This window comes from Dromaius novaehollandiae, chromosome 13, assembly GCF_036370855.1.
Source record: "Dromaius novaehollandiae isolate bDroNov1 chromosome 13, bDroNov1.hap1, whole genome shotgun sequence".
Lineage (NCBI taxonomy): Eukaryota > Metazoa > Chordata > Aves > Casuariiformes > Dromaiidae > Dromaius > Dromaius novaehollandiae.
The window spans coordinates 4,175,240-4,192,991 of NC_088110.1; the positions used below are offsets into that span (position 1 = coordinate 4,175,240).

The window sequence follows — 17,752 nt, forward strand, 5'->3', positions numbered from 1 at the left end:
GAAAAGCTGCTATTTAGCAGTAATGAAAACGAGTCAAAATCAGACATGTCAGAAGGTAAGTTGGAACCTAACAATAAGCCAGATAAAGCCAATATATCAACAAGGAATAGATGCTTTTTGTGCAAGAGTTCCAAGGGTTTTTATGAATGAAATGCTTGAGCTGCTAACAAAATCAGTTGTTATACCGAGCAATTGAAAAGCTGTTAAAATAAAATTACTAGAGCCAATCTTAGCTGTTGCAGAGCGGTGTGTCTTGTTTTGGTACCTGATTCAGTTAACTAAGAAAACAAATTAGAGGTAGTTACAAAAAGCTTGTTACAAGCACGCCTAGAGAGGGACATACTGTGGTTCTTGGTGATAATTCAGTTCTTTATAGTTGCCAGAATAATACAGAAATTTGATTTGCATTCTGAAAGTCAGTTACATGAAGTCAGTAGAAATACTTCCACAGTGAAAGGCAAAATTCTCCATAATGTTTTAAATAGATGGAAATGGAATAGTTTTCAAAAACAATAGTACAAAACAGTCCACAGGGAGGAGGACTATTTGTGCAGCCTTCCAGAGAGGATAGTTACGAAAGGCTGAAGACTGAAGTGAAATTTGAAAATGTCAAAATTTTTCAAGTTTAGAGAGGATCATACAGGAAGGCGAAATTAATTAGCAAAGCAGTCTAATCTCTATTGTGTAAATGAAAAAAAAATTCAAAAGAAAGCTTTTGGGTTTTGATATGGTTGGTAACAAACTGCAGGTGACAAGAATGTGAAAACGTGCTCACACTTTCTCTGTAAGAAATGCGGCATATATGGTTTAGGCACTTTCATGGGTCTAGAGAAGATTTCTCTGTTGCCAAGGTCTCACTCTTTTGAAAAGTAGTCTAAAATCTGGCTCCTTTAGACTGTGTGTGTTAGAGGTGTTTGTGGGCAAATTCAGAAAGAGGATTAAATTCAGGGCAACTGTTTAATAAGTATTGGAGGTTCCCCTCTTAACACCTACAGCAATGAAAGTCATTCGTTCTATGGGTTAGTGTTCTTTTTTTTTTAAATAATCTTTCATGTTTAGCTTATGAGGTCAAGCTAAAGTAAATCGGGATAATGCTTTGCACTTTGCACATGTCTTGTTTGTTGGGTTGCTTGTGAGAAAGCTAGTTCCTCTTCTGCCCAAAGCTAGCAAAGTATGTTGACAGTGTTGAAGAAAGGTCCTGACTTCTTTGGCACTCCTTTTATTTGATGAGAAACACTTATAAAATCAAAACAGTATGTGTAAGAAAGTGGAAGTGATAAGGAGAGTGGAAAAATTTATTTTCCAGGCTTTTTCCAAATGAACAAAAGTTCTGAAAGGCTGAAGTCAAGGCAGTGGGGGAGAAGTTCTGCCTTTGAGGTGGCCTGTTTTTCAGAACTGTGACTACAGCAAACCAGTACAAATACTTTCACATCTAGTAAACTTTTATTTTGCTGGTTTCCAGAGATCAAACCAAGAAAACTTGAATACTTAGTATGCACATGACTAGTTGACAGACTAGTGCCATCTTTTGGCAGGTAAGCATAGGGAGCATTTCACTCCAACATAGGAATCCAAAAGTGTAATGCAAAATGAACAGTCTTCCCCCACCCTTTTGCCTCTAGCTAGAGACTTATTTGCATTGGTAAGCATATTATGCATTTCTGTTGTGGTATTTTGGTGTGAAATGTGTCCAGTGTGTCATGCAGCCAGAATGATTTTGTATCCACAGCCTAACTTTGCCCACGGTCTAGCTTCTCTGCAAATCCCACATGGTGCGACTGTGAAACGTATGTACATCTACAACGGAAACAGCCTGCAGGATACCAAGTATGTACAGCTGGTCATGCTTTTTTGTTATTGACAACACATTTTTTCTTCTTCATTTATGTAGGTGTTTTCAAAAGCTACATATATTTACATATAAACTTAGTTTTATAGTTCAGTTTGTCTTTTATGTATTTGGTAGTATGCAGAATGCTTTTAGATACTAACGTCTTTCAAATTTCAGTAGGCATTATCCTCAGACCTTATAATCAAATATGATTTTGATTTATGTTGTGCTAAAATCAGCCTGGCTCAGCTGCAGTAGACTAACTCATTTGAGCTGAAAATAAATTCATAAAGGAGGGAATGTAGTAGAATCTAGTAAGAGATGCATTTAAGCTATTTTTACTGTATGGTAATCTCTCCCAAGACTGATCAAACTCTTTTGGTAGGAAAACAGACACTTTACGGTATTTGTACTTTGAATACCATGGCAGGGTCTTGCCAAAGGTCTTAAACTCTCTTGCTGTATAAAAATAATAAAATGTGTATTTCCAGTCTTAAGCCATATGCATACTCTACCATATATTCCATGTATTTCCTGACTGAACTTATTATTCTGAGAAAATAAATCTTTGTGCCTTAATACTAGTGGAATAGTTGTACTCGAATATTGTTAATGTTTGATATAGTATTTTATTCTGCCTTCTTCCAAGCAGTAATTTATTGCAAAACATCTGATGCTTTGCTGCTTCTAAAAGCATTGTTTCTAGGATTCCTTACTCAAAGAAAAGAATCTCTAAATTCTTCCTTTCAGCTTAGAAACACCAAAACTGATAAGGTAGTGGCTTATGTGGAGAAGATCACGATTTAATGCCAGGAGCAGTAATGCACTGGCATGTTAATTTTCTCATGAGGGAGGGATAAATTATAATGACAAACAGCCTTGTTTACCCAGGCCTTGTCTCCTAATTAGAAATAAGTGCACTTCAGAAAATGTTGCTTGTGCCCATCTGTGACATTGGGGGAGCTTGAGTGAATGCGCTGATGATTGTCACATGGGACTCTTGGGTGGGGGGGGCGCTGAGCTCAAAGCCTCAGTTCCTAGCTCAAGTCATTCACTTAGAGGAGAGATACACATGAGTAGGAAAAGTGAATTTTAAAGGAAACAAGCTGGCGCACAAAACAGCAGCTCTTTCATTGAAAATATCTTTCTTGCTGTTGCTACGATTATCTCCAATATTATTATAATTCAATTAACAAGGACTGTCCTGGTAAAGCTGCAGCGCTGTTTGTGGTATACCTACACAAGCTGCGTTCACAGTCTGGGTTACAGAATACCTTCCCAAGTGCAGTGAGAGGGTCATGGTGAAGGCTTTGCTGCTGCATTTGAGAGATGCACCTAGTTCTACGAGTAGGTACTTTGAAAAAAAACTGTACGACTTCCATTTTCCTGAGAAAAGTTTGAAATGATACAATATCTTCATAGGAGGTACCCAAAGGCTGGATACAGTTTCTGTAGTTTCTGGAGTCTTTAAAACTTGGTGCTTGTTCCATTAATAGTAAAGGTCCTGCATTTGAATGCTGCCCTGTTCCTGTTTCTTAAGTCTTCCTGATGCTTGTACAAAACCATTGATTTTTTTTTTTGTGTTCTTTTAGTCTTCAGTCTGAGGTAAAAGCTGCTTAGTCAACATTAATGAGCTCTGTTCCAGTGAACTGTCTTCATCTGTCATCAGCTTTTTTATAGAAAATTTGAAGATTAAGCCAATCCAACACCTATTTTTCTTGCTTTGTTTCATTTTAGGGCTCCCTTGATGCCCCCCAGCTGTTTTCTCGGTAATGTGTACGCAGAGAACGTTGATGTTCTGCGAGATGGAACTGGACCCTCAGGTTTACGGCTTCGCCTACTCACTGCAGGTATTGGTGAAGCAAGGAGTTTCAAATGGGTTCCTGTCCTCAGGAAAAGAGGGGCAAACTTGTATAAAGTAGACAGAGGTTAGTTATGTACCTTGTTTTGAACTATCAGAAACAAAATCAAACCCTCGTGAAGATGAGATGAGTGTGTCTGCTGCTGCACTTCCCTGGGCCTGGAGAAGTCCCTGAGGGTTGTAGCCTGTGTTTTTTATAGTTCCAAGCTCACAGAGTCTGTTTGCAGCAGTGGAATTTGTCTCCAGGTGTATATATGTAGGACAAAGCAGATGCAAGTACATCACAGGAAAAAGGTTAGAAATTAAAAAAACTTGGGTCCATGTGCATTTTTTCTGAGATTCCAGTGACCTGTTTTATGTCAATGTTTTTGTGATGAATTCTAGAAGACTTAAAAGTGTAATGCCATCAGGAGATACAAATGCTGTAACCTTAGACTTCACATCTTAAATTCAATTCAGGGTTCATTTGCTGTAGGAGACTGTGCTGGAAGCGACAGAGGTTGATAAGTAACTTGTCCTTGTGTGTTCTTTCAGAGATGGGCAGGCCTTAGTCATTAGAGGAAGGTGTATTGCCTGCAAAGCAACCTTGTTCAGTGACGGGAGCTGGAGAGTTGACAATACTTTTTAAGAAAAAATATTCAGATTTTTTTTAAATAATTTTCATTAGCAGTCCCTGCTTCTATTCTGACTAGCCCTATCTATACTGTGGAAATACTTAGAATACATTCCCAGTATGCAAAAGTTGAAGGGGAAAAAAGACAAAATTTAAGAAGGAGAATAAGAAACAGTGAACAAAAATGGAGCAGGTGTGTTCGAGTTACTTTGCTTCTGTCTTTTCAGAGAAAGAAAATGGAGAGCTGCCTAGGACAGAGAACCCTTACCCTCGTGTACTAGGGAAGGAGTTAGCTATAACATCATAGTAATGTAGATTTTGAAAAATTGGACACCTCTAAGGTAGTGTGTCACGCTAGTTAACACGCATATCTGCAGTTTTAATGAAATCTTGGCAATGAATAAAATAACTATTTAAAATATTACATTAACTTTCAGAGTGAACCTTGCAAGAAGGCAGTCTTGGCATTTGTGGTTCCTGCCTTGCTAAAGATTGCAGAAGCTCCTTTGCAGAACACATTAGACACATGTTCTAGCATTAGTTTCTCTGCAAGTATGTTAATTTGAAGTAAATCTTGCTTAAAAAAATCAAGGGTGGCTTAATGGGATTTTTTCTTGTTTATCTCATTTGGGAAATAGCTGCATGAGAAACATATAGTGAGAAAAGCTAAATGTGCATTTAGAGCACATCCTTTGTTTTGCAGTAACATGCATATGTGTGCGTGCATTCTAGAAAATGAGGATACCACATCCCAAAAAGCAAATAGGGTCACACACACCATAAGATCTCTTTTGTTTCTTAACATCTAGTAACGTATGTCAGCTATTCATCAATGTAATGGCACTTACGTAGGACTCACTTCTAACAAACATTGTTTATGTATGAATGCACTTACCGTTGATTTAACAAGCTATAGGAGTCTTCAGAGAAGAATGTGAGTTTTCTCATATAATTAATATGGATGAGGAATTCAATTTCGTGGGCTTTACTTTTTTTAGCTGCAGGGGGCATGCTTAGGTTACATGTCACTATAGTTTTGGAAATACATCTCTAGTTAAAGTCGTTTAAGGATAGGAGTAATTCTTGGTACTTACTGCTAATAACCAGCTGATCAAGTTGAGACCGACTAGGAAAATAAGTCATTTCTATGAAAGGCAAAGAAATGAAGATAGCATTACTAAAGTTGGCGAATAAGGTGGGGGTCTGTGCTGTAGTCAGTAAATACAACACTTGGGTTAGAAATATTTACTATTTTGAACTGTTGCAAAAGTAAAGAGTTAAATTTAGTTCAGCAGTGTTGTCTACAGAATGCAGCTGTTTCATTTATGATAGAGAAACATTAAACTTCTGCTATTGGTTTGTTGATATATCTCCTGATAAGCAAAATATGAATGTTAAGTTGTTTTCTATTTTTCAGGTTGTGGCCTGGGCGTTTTAGCTGATGCCAAGATGCGGGTATTTGAGCGCTGTGTGTACTTTGGTGATTCATGCCAGGATGTGCTGAGCACTTTGGGGTCTCCGCACAAAGTCTTCTACAAGTCGGAAGATAAGGTAGGGAAATCCATTCAGGCATAGGACTTTGTCTTTGTTCAGTGCTGTCTCAGTTTAATCACAGGGTTTGGGTTTTGCAAGGCAATGAAGTTGTAAACTTTCATAAAGCACAGATTACAGCCACTTCATTTGACATGCGATAAACCAGGATGAAGCATTGTATGATTTGGTTTAGAAAAGTCTTTTTAAAATTAAATTAATGCAAATCTGTTTAAAAGAAAACAAAAAACAAAAAAAAAACCCCACCTGCTGTGTGGTTTGCATCATTTTACCTGGTTTAAAAACTGATGAAAATGGGAGCAGTTTTGAATCCAAATAAGCCATAGCAAGTCAGTACTCTTTTTAACTTTAAAAATTGTAATTCATATAAAATAACTTCAGCATATATTTCCATCTTTTCCTAATGCTTTTGTGTAACAGCATATGAGTAAACCTTTTACGTCAGATAACTAAACAAGAAAAAGCTGGTATGTTGTTATGCTGCTGCAAGCAGCTAATGGTCCTCTCGTGTAGCACAGGATCTTACATTTTTAAACAAGAGTTGTAGTATGAAATGAGACAATGACAATTTGTTTGACTGTAGCAGTAGTATTGTTTGTGCATTAATCTTTGTGAGGATTGTAATATACGTCTGAAAAACGTGTTTCTTGCAGATGAAAATCCATTCGCCCTCTCCCCATAAGCAGGTTCCATCGAAGTGCAATGACTACTTCTTCAATTATTTCACACTTGGAGTGGTGAGTGGGAAGCTTCCATAAACAAATGCATTCAAAGCTTTGATTTAGCTGCACAGCAATCCTTTCAGAATGCCAAAAGCAATGAGGATGAGAGGCCGTGCAACTCTTGCTGCCTCAGAAATCTCCGAATACGAGAAACAATACTGACTTGTCTCTAGCACTTGTGAATTCCATTGGTAACGTTTTATCATCCCCACCAGTGGATGGGGGGCTTTTTATATTCATTCTTTGGCATTCTCCTAGGTTTTCTCCCCCTGCCATGCCTGATGCATAGAAATACAAATTCTTGTTTCTGAAATCCATGCTTCTGTCTCACAGGACAGATAAATGTGCTGTAATACTAGTTATGAAAGTGTGCAGAGTGGTGGGATGCAGCTCAACATTCATATCCCTCCTGAATGTGGTATTATAGCTATTCTGCTTTGGTCTGCATCAGTGTAAATCCATAAGCAGAAAGACAAGCCCTCCTTAGAAAAATAGCCAACAGTAGCAAATAAAACAGTGCAGCTGTGGTTGCATGCTGGAAGAACTGTGAATTTATTTGAATTTACAGATAGTTTCATTCTTAAATATTACTTTTCATCGTTCCATTCAGTTCCTATTGGATGGACACACATTGCTGTGTATGCATACTATTACAAGTAAGCTGAGCTTAATTTGGGGAAAGCCACCTTCCTCTCTCAAAATTGCTTCCTGTCTATCTGTTTGTTTGTTTTTCTTCAACAGGATATTCTCTTTGATGCAAACACTCACAAGGTGAAGAAATTTGTCCTGCATACAAATTATCCTGGTCATTACAACTTTAACATGTGAGTGTAAAGAACTGATCTGTTCATTAAAAAAAAAAAAAAAAGTATTTTAAAACATGTAAAAAGGAAATCTTATGTTCCTTTTATACAGTTCCTCTAGTTTTTCCCAAGGGTCTTTGGTGTATCTGATAGCCAGTGGAGGTTTCAGGTATCTTTGTTAGCACTTTTTATTCTTGTTTTCTTTTTACTTTTAAATGCTTTTATATTGTCAAATATGTCTTGAAGCAGTAAATGAAGCAAGGTAGTTCTTGGTCCAGCTATAATCTGCAGATTCTTTTGCTAGAAGCAAACTTGGCGTTAGCGGGAGTGTCCATTTGCTGGTAGGTGGCTGCTGGGTTTTTTCCTGACATTATTTCAGTTAGTGACATAGTTTGCCCTCTTGTGCTTCTGACCAAAGTGTTTTCAATACTTTTTAAATGTAAACTCTTTAGTGGAGGAAAGTGAGTTATATAAGGAATAAGTGGTTGGATGTCTAAAATAGAGAGAACATGTTTTCAGGCAGTTGGTGTTAGTATGAGAGAGAGAGAGAAATCTATACTATTGTTTCTAACCTGAACTTTTAATCTATCCACTCAATGTACTAGCAGAGTAATTTGTGCTGTGAAGGACCTTTTGTATTCTTTACAAAATGGTGTTGCAACGTTTCCAGGCTGCTGCCTTTTTTGATGTGGAAGATTAAAACATTAGAATTTTTCTCCCTAATCCATTAGCACTGGGACTCTCATTTTCATGTTATTGTTCATGTGGCTTTCATTAAACTGGTTACTAGGAGTTCTGAGTTTGCAGTATGTAGTTTATGTTGGCTCTTCTGTTTTCTAATAGCTGTATGATTTGCACTTTCTAGCTACCATCGCTGTGAATTCAAGATTCCGCTAGTCATTAAGCGAGGTGAGTGGTTCTTCTGTCATCCTTCTTCAGGGGGCGTGTAGCACAAAATGCACAAAGGGAGATATCATCAGTTTTCATTTTTGATGCACTCCTCCTCAGAGGATGCTAGTAGTGAAGATGATTGAGGCAGAAGAGAGATTTTTGGGGTTGAGATTTTTTTTTAACTGAAAGATACTTCAGGATGAGTTCTCTAATTCTCTGACTTTAGTTATACTACCCTGATTATTTGCTTGGATCATAGGGATATCTAGCTGCAACATCGCTAATTTTCTGTAGTTCTGCTGCTCTGCTTTGTACCTGAAGGCTCAGAATCTGTGAGGCAGTGTTGGTCTGCACTGGTCCAGTCCGCTGCTGGATTTTTTAATGGTGTGCTGCTCTCATCATTCTCACTCTTAAAAGGCTTATTCATGATACTTAACATGAACTGGCATAGTTGAGAATGAGGCAAGCATCCAGAGTGCTTTGGCTCTACATGCTGTCGTACGCCTGTAGGTGTCCACCTAGAAGTCTCCAAGCTCAGAAAGCAGTGTTGTGTACTGGTCCAAATTTCTCTTGTTAACTGGTGGCTCTGATTCAGCAACTTATTTAGACGTGCCCAGCTCTGTGCATGTGCATAATCTCAGTAAAGCATGTGGAACCCTGTTTGCCTGAAGGTCGTTGTGATCAAGGTAGACTTCTTCAGTCTAAGAGTTAATAGGTATCCTGGAAAAGTAGGTACTTGGAGTAACCAGGAAAGCAGGATACTTGCTGGGATTTGGCCAGAGATGCATTCTTCAGTTACCACCTGTGTAAAGTGTAGGTCTCCTGTGGATGTCGCTGCAGTCTGAGCGTGTGGATGAATAAAAAAGTGGAAAAAGAATGTCTCTCTATATATATGCTTACATGAAAATTGATTTATAGTTCAGCCAAGAGAATAAGCATGGAAGTCTACCCACTTCTTAAATCCCTTCCCTTAAGGCTATTGTGCAATAGTGCAAATGCTTTCATTTCTGATTATTTTTATTCACCTCAAGTAGCACCATGCATGGATGCGTCTGATTACATTTCGTTGACCTTTATGTTCTCCAGGTTATGTTCAGGACATGAAACAAGTTGAAAAGAAATGTTACAAAATTTAGGAAGAGTCCATCTTCTTCCATCTGGTGGCAGTGCACGATGCAATCCTATGTATTCCTTTCTGTAATTCAGTTTCAGACAATAAACGGGTGGTCAGCGTTAAGCTGCACAAATGCTGAACTTTCACCCTAAAAAGATTGTGTTCATTAAGCAGGAGGAAAATAGAGAGGAACTTTCAATCAAATTAAAGACCATATGCTGCATTTGGCCTCTTTAGTGTCTAGCTTCATTCCCACTGCTTCCGAGAAGATGCTTTCAATATGCAGAAGTTCCCAGAGTATCTATAAAACAATGCCGGAAACTGCCAGCAAACAAGTCATTTTGAAGATTGTAAGCCCAAATATGATGCTGTCCACATCTGTGGCTTTTTGTTATTTAACAGAAGGGTGGTTTTTTTCCCCATGAGAATGACACTGGGGACTGTTGTTCCCAAACTCCCAGCTTTTTCTCCCCTTCTGATTTCAGCCCTGAGTCTCAAGCTCTCAGTCTTGCCAACTTCCTTTCCAAACATAACAGTGTTTGGACTTGAGGAGTAGCACATGTCATCTGGATGAAAGTCTATGCTAGGCAGGTTAACTCTGTGCAGAGAGATGTAGTTTCACTCTGATATTCTTACATGTAAGATTACAACTTAAGCATTCTTATATATAGGATAAGAAGTTGCTGTAAATAGGCTGCTTTGTTTAATCAAGTCAGCTGGTGTTTAATCAATGCTACTGACAATTTTCTCTGCTAGTAAATGGCAGTAAACTTGTGTATGAACTGACCTGAGGCTTGCATGTCTCCCTCTATCTGAACTACCCAAATAAAGGATTATATAGGGAACTTTTCTGTTCAAGCACAAATTACAGATGCTTTTCTGTTTTTTCTTTCACAGATAGTGCTGATTCACAGACTGAAACATGTACAACATACAGCAAGGTAAGTCTTTACAGGACTGAATGGTTTACTTCTTTCTTTAAACCACCTAAAGGATCTATGCCAGATTTGCAATGTGGTCTGAAGAACAAAAATAGCATTGTTCCATGTTGATATAAAATAGCGATATTTAAAGACAGGTTTTAATGAGTGTTTTGTGGTTCAGACACTTTATTATATTAAGAATTAAAGGCATTCATCATAGCTTGCTTTTAGTAAATTAAATTACTGCATATTTTGCATGGTAGCTGCAGGTAGAAATAGAAAGTAAAATAAGTATTTGGGAAAGTGCTAGTAGTGGTGGCTAAATGTTAACAGGAAGAGACAGTTCTCAACAAGATTTTCATGGAGCTTTGCTGTATGTCTTCAAGAACTACATTAAATAGAAATTAACCAAGAATGTCCAGTATCTTTCCACTTTTTTCTGAAGGGTCCAAATAACAGGACACTTCTCAGGCAGCAGCAGGTCTCACAACAACATCACTGCCAAGTGCAGATCCCCTGATTGCAAAGGCTCCTTGAAGACTGTATAGCTTTATATCACCTGGATGAAATTCGCAGTTGCCACTGGGTGATTTTTTGAGAGCTACGCTAAGTTGAAATATTTCATGAAAATTTTATTCAGAAGCACCTCTTCAGTTAACGCTTAGCCAGGATCAGTGCTGTTCTCCTGGCTCATAGGACACACAGAGCAGTGAGACGGTGCTGTTTGTTCCTGACTGCTTAGGGAGTCGGAGCAGAGTAGTGAGACAAACTCGGGTGTTGCAGTGCTCAGATTTCTCCTGTGATGATGTGGAGTATTTTGAAGATTTGGTTCAGTCAGTTTCTACAGACTCAGTCCCAATTACCTGCCCCCATTCGGACAACAGCAGTATCGATGCCTAAGTGTAAGCTGCTCACCTTCTGCTGGCTTCTGAATGCTAAAAGCTGGATGAGAGAGATCCCACTCTGGCTGCATGGAGGTTGTGAAAGTATTTAGGAAACTAAGACTTTCCTTGGTGAATTTTGGACCCCTTACTGGAGGGGGGAAGTAGTCAGCAACTTGGATCCTACTACCATTTTTTTGCTTTTTGACTGAATTACTGCATCCTTCAGTGCTTTGACTTAATTCAGTCTTGCTTGTGAAACTGCAGCTTTTTATTAAGTCTGCTTACAGTGGTGAAAAATGCTGTAAATTCCCAAGCATTAAATAGCATAGCTTTCCTCTTCCTTTCTGAACTTGCCTGCTAAATCAAACAAAGGCTGCTGTGAGGGGTAGCAGTGATGCTGCCTTTCCCTCTGCAAAGGTATGTAAGAGGATATTTTGCTGAGGTTTCCCACAGCTGTAAAATTTTCTAAGGTGTCCCTGAAAATGCTGCAAGACTTCCCACATGCATTTTCCCCATAGGACTGCAGAATTTGTATTCATTTTTCTGATTTAAAGCAATTTTGAGACAAAAAAATGAGAATCTCCTAGCCCTGATAAGTTTCTGTTACTGAGTATGGCTCCAATCACAAAATGCTTCTGGAAGTAGAGCCTCCTATATTACTCAGCAAGTGAGCATGCCACAAACAAAACTGTACATGACTCTCTTCCTAGATAAAAAGAAGTTTTCCTGTGGCTCATTTTAACACAAAGTCTTTGATATATTTACAGTGGGACAGTATTCAAGACCTTCTGGGGCACCCTGTAGAGAAGCCAGTGGTACTACACAGGTAAAGATTTCTTTCTGTTTTGTTTGGCAGGGCCTGAGCTGATAAGAGAGGATGAATTTAGGGAGAGTAAGGGTGGGGTTTTTTGTATTAGATACTACTGAGATTTACCCAGTGTCTTTGCTGTTAGTTTCAGGCTTTCTGTCCATTAACAAGACAAGATCGCTGCTCTCTGAGGAAATAAAGGCTGACATGCGGAATGAAAACACTTCCAAAATTCCTTGAACTGTAAAATCCAGAGAGCTAAGCAGCATATAAATGAGTATCTCTGTTTATGCGTAACGAATAGTGTAGATTATTTATACTATAATAATACATGTTTCAACAATGCAACATCATAAAGGCAGTGTCTAATATGTATAGTAGTCTCTCTGAAGGAGTTTGCAGTCTTGCTTTATGTACATACGTGGCTGTTGTACGGTTGTCTTTAGCTGAAGACAGAATAGTATGCTTAAATTTGCTCCATTTCTACAGGTATTGAGCTGGCTGTTGGATAAAATAGGTGTTACTCGTTTGCAGAATTACCATTTTTATAATCTTTGACTTGTACGAAACAGTTCTGCAGTAATTTTATGTCAGGACAAGTTTAATTCATTGGTTCTGAGAAAATACTGCAGGAATTTCAGAAATACCTAACGAGGTATTTCTTGTCAGGCTTCCACAAAAATTAAACTCAAAATTGTAGTGAAACTATCATTTCTTGTGTTTCCCTCTTGCATTATTCCTGTTTTACGCTAGTGAGCAGAAGCCATGTAAAGTAAAGCTGGGGTGAAACAATGATGTATAGCACCCTTCTGTCTTCCATCTGTGTTGTAGAAGACAGTTCAGCCAGAATCTGTTTCATTGAACCCATCACCACTCTCAGACAGGCAATTTGAGAAACTGATCAGTTAAAAGAAAAGCCAAAAGTTGTATATTTTTCTAGGCTTTTTTTAGGCTGTGATCTAGAATCCATTGTAGTCAACAGGAGTCTCTTCCTTTTGACTTCACAGAGGCTTTGGGTCAACCCTATGATACGAAGCACTGCAGTTTAAAAAAATATATATATACGTGTACATGATCCACAAATATCCAAAATATTTGAAAGACAAGTGATGCATTAATATTGAAAAATACTGTTTGTTTAAATTTAGATTATTCCATTTTGGTATCATGCAAAGTAATTTTTTAACATGATGAAACCAGTGGATTAATGGACAGCATGGAGTAAATATATTGGAAAGAGACTGAAAAATAAATTAGATGAAAAAGTGGGAAAGGATCATACACAAAAATATTTGTCATAATTTACATAATCCTCCTCTCTTTGTGTATATCTGTTTATATTCAGGATTTTTTCCTATCCAAGTTCAGGGAAAGAGTTTTCCTATAGAGATCATTAGTAACTTTGATTATTTCTCCCTGAGTATGAATAGCTGTTCTGTGACATTTAAAAAAAAGATACCCTCTGACTCATTTGGAGTCTAGCAGTGGTGTTGGATAACCTAGGCTTACTCTCTTTTGATCAGAGGCATTTAGCACGAAAAGATGCTGTAGTTTACCCTGTATTAACGAGTGCTTTTTCTTTCCTACAAAGTTCCTGATTGTCACATACCCGTCTTTTCCCTCTTTTCTGTTAAGGTCGTCCTCTCCGAACAACACTAACCCATTTGGATCAACCTTTTGCTTTGGACTGCAACGAATGATCTTTGAGGTTAGGAGAAAAAGTTTCAAATTTTTTGAGCAAGAGAAGATGAGGAGCAGTTAGCTATTACTACTCTTTGCTGGCTTCTTATTTCCTATTTCGGCAAAAGCCAGCACTCAAGAGTGGTTGTATTTTCAGGGATTACTGACAGAAACAGGCAACTTTCCAGTCTCTTCTCTAAAGTTGTACATTTGCACATTAAAGCTGGCACTTCCAGTTTGTCGTCTAGGACTTGCACTAGCAGGAGATGCATGTGTGCAGCTCCGAGTACTTGTGGAGCGCGTTGGTGTTTAAGTGTGCCATGGAAATCTAGAGACCGTTTATAGGAACTAGCCAAGACTTTTCTGTTGGTTGCTTTCTTTGGTTGTTGGGATTTCTCCTTTCAGGCAGATCAGTTCCATTTTTGCCGTTTTCACTCTTCTGAGCTCCCTTTTGGTGTATGATTCGTTTAATTTCCCTTTTCCCCTGCCGTCCTTTTGCAGGTGATGCAGAATAATCACATAGCTTCTGTTACTCTGTATGGCCCAACAAGGCCCAGCAGCCAGTTGAGAACATCGGACCTTCCCCAGTGAGCATCCCCTGCAAAGTCACCTAATCTAAATGCTACAAAATTAGTACAGCGTGCCTTGATTTGCTGCCACTTAAAATATGGAAAGCACGTTATGATTTTTTTTCAATAAGCCTTTCCACCCAGGAGCGGTGTGGAAGGGAATTTCTCTCAACCCTTCATCATGGGGCATGGAACTATTGATGGAGGAAAGCAGCTTAGGTGCCTGTGCCGTCATTTATTCCTCTCAGTTGCCCTCATCCTATGCAGCACAGACCCGAAGAGACTGTCTGCCCTTCTCGGATGGCAGAAGGGGGAAGTGGAAGAGGGGCACGTAATGACTGCAACAGTTAGAAGCACAAACTTTCTGAGCCTTGGAGCATCTGGAAGCAGGTATTGATTTTAGTCTGTTTGTGTTACTGTATTGATGTGGTGGTCACATTTTAAGAAAAACGTGTGTGTGTATATATAGATATAAACACATCGGTATTTCTGTGGTTTAGGACATTGTACCAAGTGTGACAAGGATGTATATATGTCCATGATTTCAGGCACCACATCTTTGTGTAACTTTAAACCAAGCAAGTAGCATGTGCATAATACTTGGTTGTAACATTTGCACTACATACACTTTAATTACTTGATAAATGTTTATCTTCACTGAGGAGCATCTGCGTACTGGGTGTGAGTGGGGTGTGATGGTTATTTAATGTACGCTGCGCATAAAGCTTATTTATACAGTGGGTCAAATTAATCCACCTTCCTGCACTAATAATTACTTGATGTGCTGAAACAATTTTTTTTCTGCCATGACTGGTTTACTAATCTTTTCATATGCAGCTTCCAAAAAAATATTCTGGAAGAGGATATTTCTATGACTGAATTGTGTTTTAGTGAAGAGGTTTGATACAATTTTTCTTACTACAGAAAAATTGGAGCAAGAAACAGTGTTGCCTCATTTGCATCTGTTCCAAAATCCTGTATTCCTACCCTCTTTCTTTAGAGAAAGAAAATCTGTATATAACAATATATCAGAAAGAAATTCCCAAGCTCCTCTATCACCAAGAAAACCTTTTCTGTAACTTTTGATGTATGATTTTAATTTAATGCCAAAGGTTTAGCCAAAGACATCCTTACTGTAGTTTCACCATTTCTGTACATATACGCTAACTGCACACCCCACCCCAGCAAACAGGATATAGGCTTCTGTCTAGTTGGGAGATGCTGCTCGTGACGTTTTATCCCAGGAGGATACTTTGGGTTTGTAGTTCTCTTACCAGTCTTATTTGGGGGAAATAGGTGGTCTGTCTTTGAAATATTGAACCCTTTTTAAAAATGGACAAGAGAAATGTATAATTTTATCCCATTTTTAATATTTTGGTGTAGCAACTTGTGATACATAGATGACAATTTTGTGAGTTTTACTATGTGTGTACAGATTTTGTAAATACGACATTTTTGTAATTTTAACTCCATGTACAGTGTAATCCTGTATAGTTTATCAACGAATGAGAGATAGGAAATAGAATGTTAACTGCAGTTTTGGATCCTGGACCAGAAGCAGGGATAAATGTGGTGTGTGTGGGACATTCTTTGCCATTTAGTCTTCCTGTATACTGTGATACTCTAAACTGTTTTGCTAAAACAAACAAACAAAAAAAAGTCCCATGGAGAATCTAATGAATAAGGAAAAAGTTATTGTTCACCTTTATCCCTAGGTGTCACTCCTGTTGACTCCCTGTTCAATCTGTGCTGTCTCCTGTGATCATTGCTTGCTAAGAAAATTCTATGCCTCAATCTTCCTTTTGTTTCCTCTCTAATTTTAATTTCATTTTACATAGCCCTTCTGTAAATTAAATGGAATAATAATGAGCATGTACACTGAAAGAAAAATAAAATGAGACTCTCAGTTACTGTTTTTGTGTTAAATACAGTTGCTGGGTGCTTTTGTAATAAAAATCATGGATGTTCTTGCCTTTTTTTTTTCTTCTAACCAATTAGTTCTTTTTGTTTTACCATCTTTCAGACATTATATTCAAAATATCTTAATAGTGTTCCTCTTTTTACAGCCGATATAGCATGTCCTCCAAAGAAGCAGTATGAAAAATAACGTAACTTGCAGTCTGTTCCACAGTAGGCACATTGAAGCATACTATAAATGTTTGCCCCGAAACAGGGAAGGAGAGTCTTACAAGTATGGTAAATAACACTGTGGATTTTTTTTATTGTATTTTAAAATGTGGTTGTTACACTGTGTCAGTCACTGGGTATTTCATTAAAATTGATCAAGCTTCAAAGAGTTTGAGTATCACACAAAGTAATGAGGGAGATGTCTGTAGTAAGTGTAGCAAATGTAATTTCTCATATTGTTTGCTTGTGCCTTAAGGTACTTTAACAGAAAAGCATTGAAAGTGTGCTTTCCCTGCAGTAGCTTAGAGGTTAATGCAGGATATAGGGAATGGGACTCCTGTTTCTCTTGCGTTGGCTGTGTAACCCTGGGCAAGGCGCTGAGCTATCCATGCTTAGCTCAGCCTTCACTTTTGGAATGTATTTGCCTGGCGTCATATTTAGCTCAAACGGCTCACAGAGTTTTGTGATATCTGAATTGAGGTGATGTGCTTGTTGCTAACCTATGACAGCAGTACTGCTAATTATTGTAATCAATGTTAATCAAGTCTTCTCTAATAAGGACTCTGGATTAGCTGCAGGGGAAGATAAATTACTGACAGGATGATTTCAGTAATGGCTACACAGGTCCCTACCAGTATCCCATGCTGGAGCATATTTGGTCATGTTCTTCAGAAGGGCGAGGCAGGACCACTGCTAGAGCGTGACCCTCCAGACTAAGGACAGAGCGCCAGCAGCTAACCAAAGGTATTTAATGACTTCAGTGGCTCCCATCTTCACTTACAAAACCCTGGTGAGTCAAAACTAACAAAATATTGTAGATAGTTAAATGTGCTCTCTTAACAACCCAAATACTCCTCTAGGTCAGTCTTGAGGCATGGAAGAAATCTTGCTTTGTTTAAAAAAATTACTGTTCAGTCTCTAAGGGAAAAGGCAGTATGTTGCATCACTGTGAGTAAGACAACTCAAATGATGGGGTCATTCCCAGATGCAGCCTTTTTACTTGCCAGTGATTTTTCTCTTATCAAATGACAGCGGATTTTGTCCATTAGAAGCTTATCATGACACGTCTATCCTCCTTAGCTTAAAATTTAAAAAGATCCCTTTGCTGCTCTATAGAACTGGACTGAAGAAGTCTTCAAAGACTCAGATCCAGCATACTCTGAGCTATTAGTAAGGAGTGAAAAGCTCTTTCTCCATTTTTTTTGGGGGGGAGGCAGGGGCGGGCAGTCTGAGACTTCCTTACTCCTTGGAGCTCATCAGGAGGTTGAGGGATCTTTGCTAGACCAGGCCTGAGACATGTTAAATGTGACATGCAGCTCAAACCAGTCCCTTGATCTTAAAAAGCTCCTCTGTGACAGGCAGAAGTTAAAGGCAG

At 38.4% G+C, this 17,752-nt stretch overlaps 1 protein-coding gene across 7 annotated transcripts in view; it reads left to right on the forward strand.

The window, feature by feature from the left end:
- The window catches only part of PHAF1 (phagosome assembly factor 1), a 36,313-nt gene extending 20,091 nt beyond the window's left edge, over nt 1-16,222 (forward strand). For 5 of the 7 annotated variants that reach the window (XM_064519463.1, XM_064519462.1, XM_064519464.1 and 2 more), the window contains exons 8-17: nt 1,730-1,827; nt 3,569-3,681; nt 5,723-5,856; nt 6,510-6,593; nt 7,320-7,402; nt 8,247-8,290; nt 10,284-10,327; nt 11,961-12,019; nt 13,637-13,709; nt 14,183-16,222. In XM_064519463.1, the coding sequence (XP_064375533.1) occupies nt 1,730-1,827; nt 3,569-3,681; nt 5,723-5,856; nt 6,510-6,593; nt 7,320-7,402; nt 8,247-8,290; nt 10,284-10,327; nt 11,961-12,019; nt 13,637-13,709; nt 14,183-14,272 (822 nt within the window). In that variant the 3' untranslated portion in view covers nt 14,273-16,222. The other 2 variants (XM_064519467.1, XM_064519468.1) reach the window with 2 other exon arrangements.
- The last annotated feature ends 1,530 nt before the right edge of the window (nt 16,223-17,752 follow it).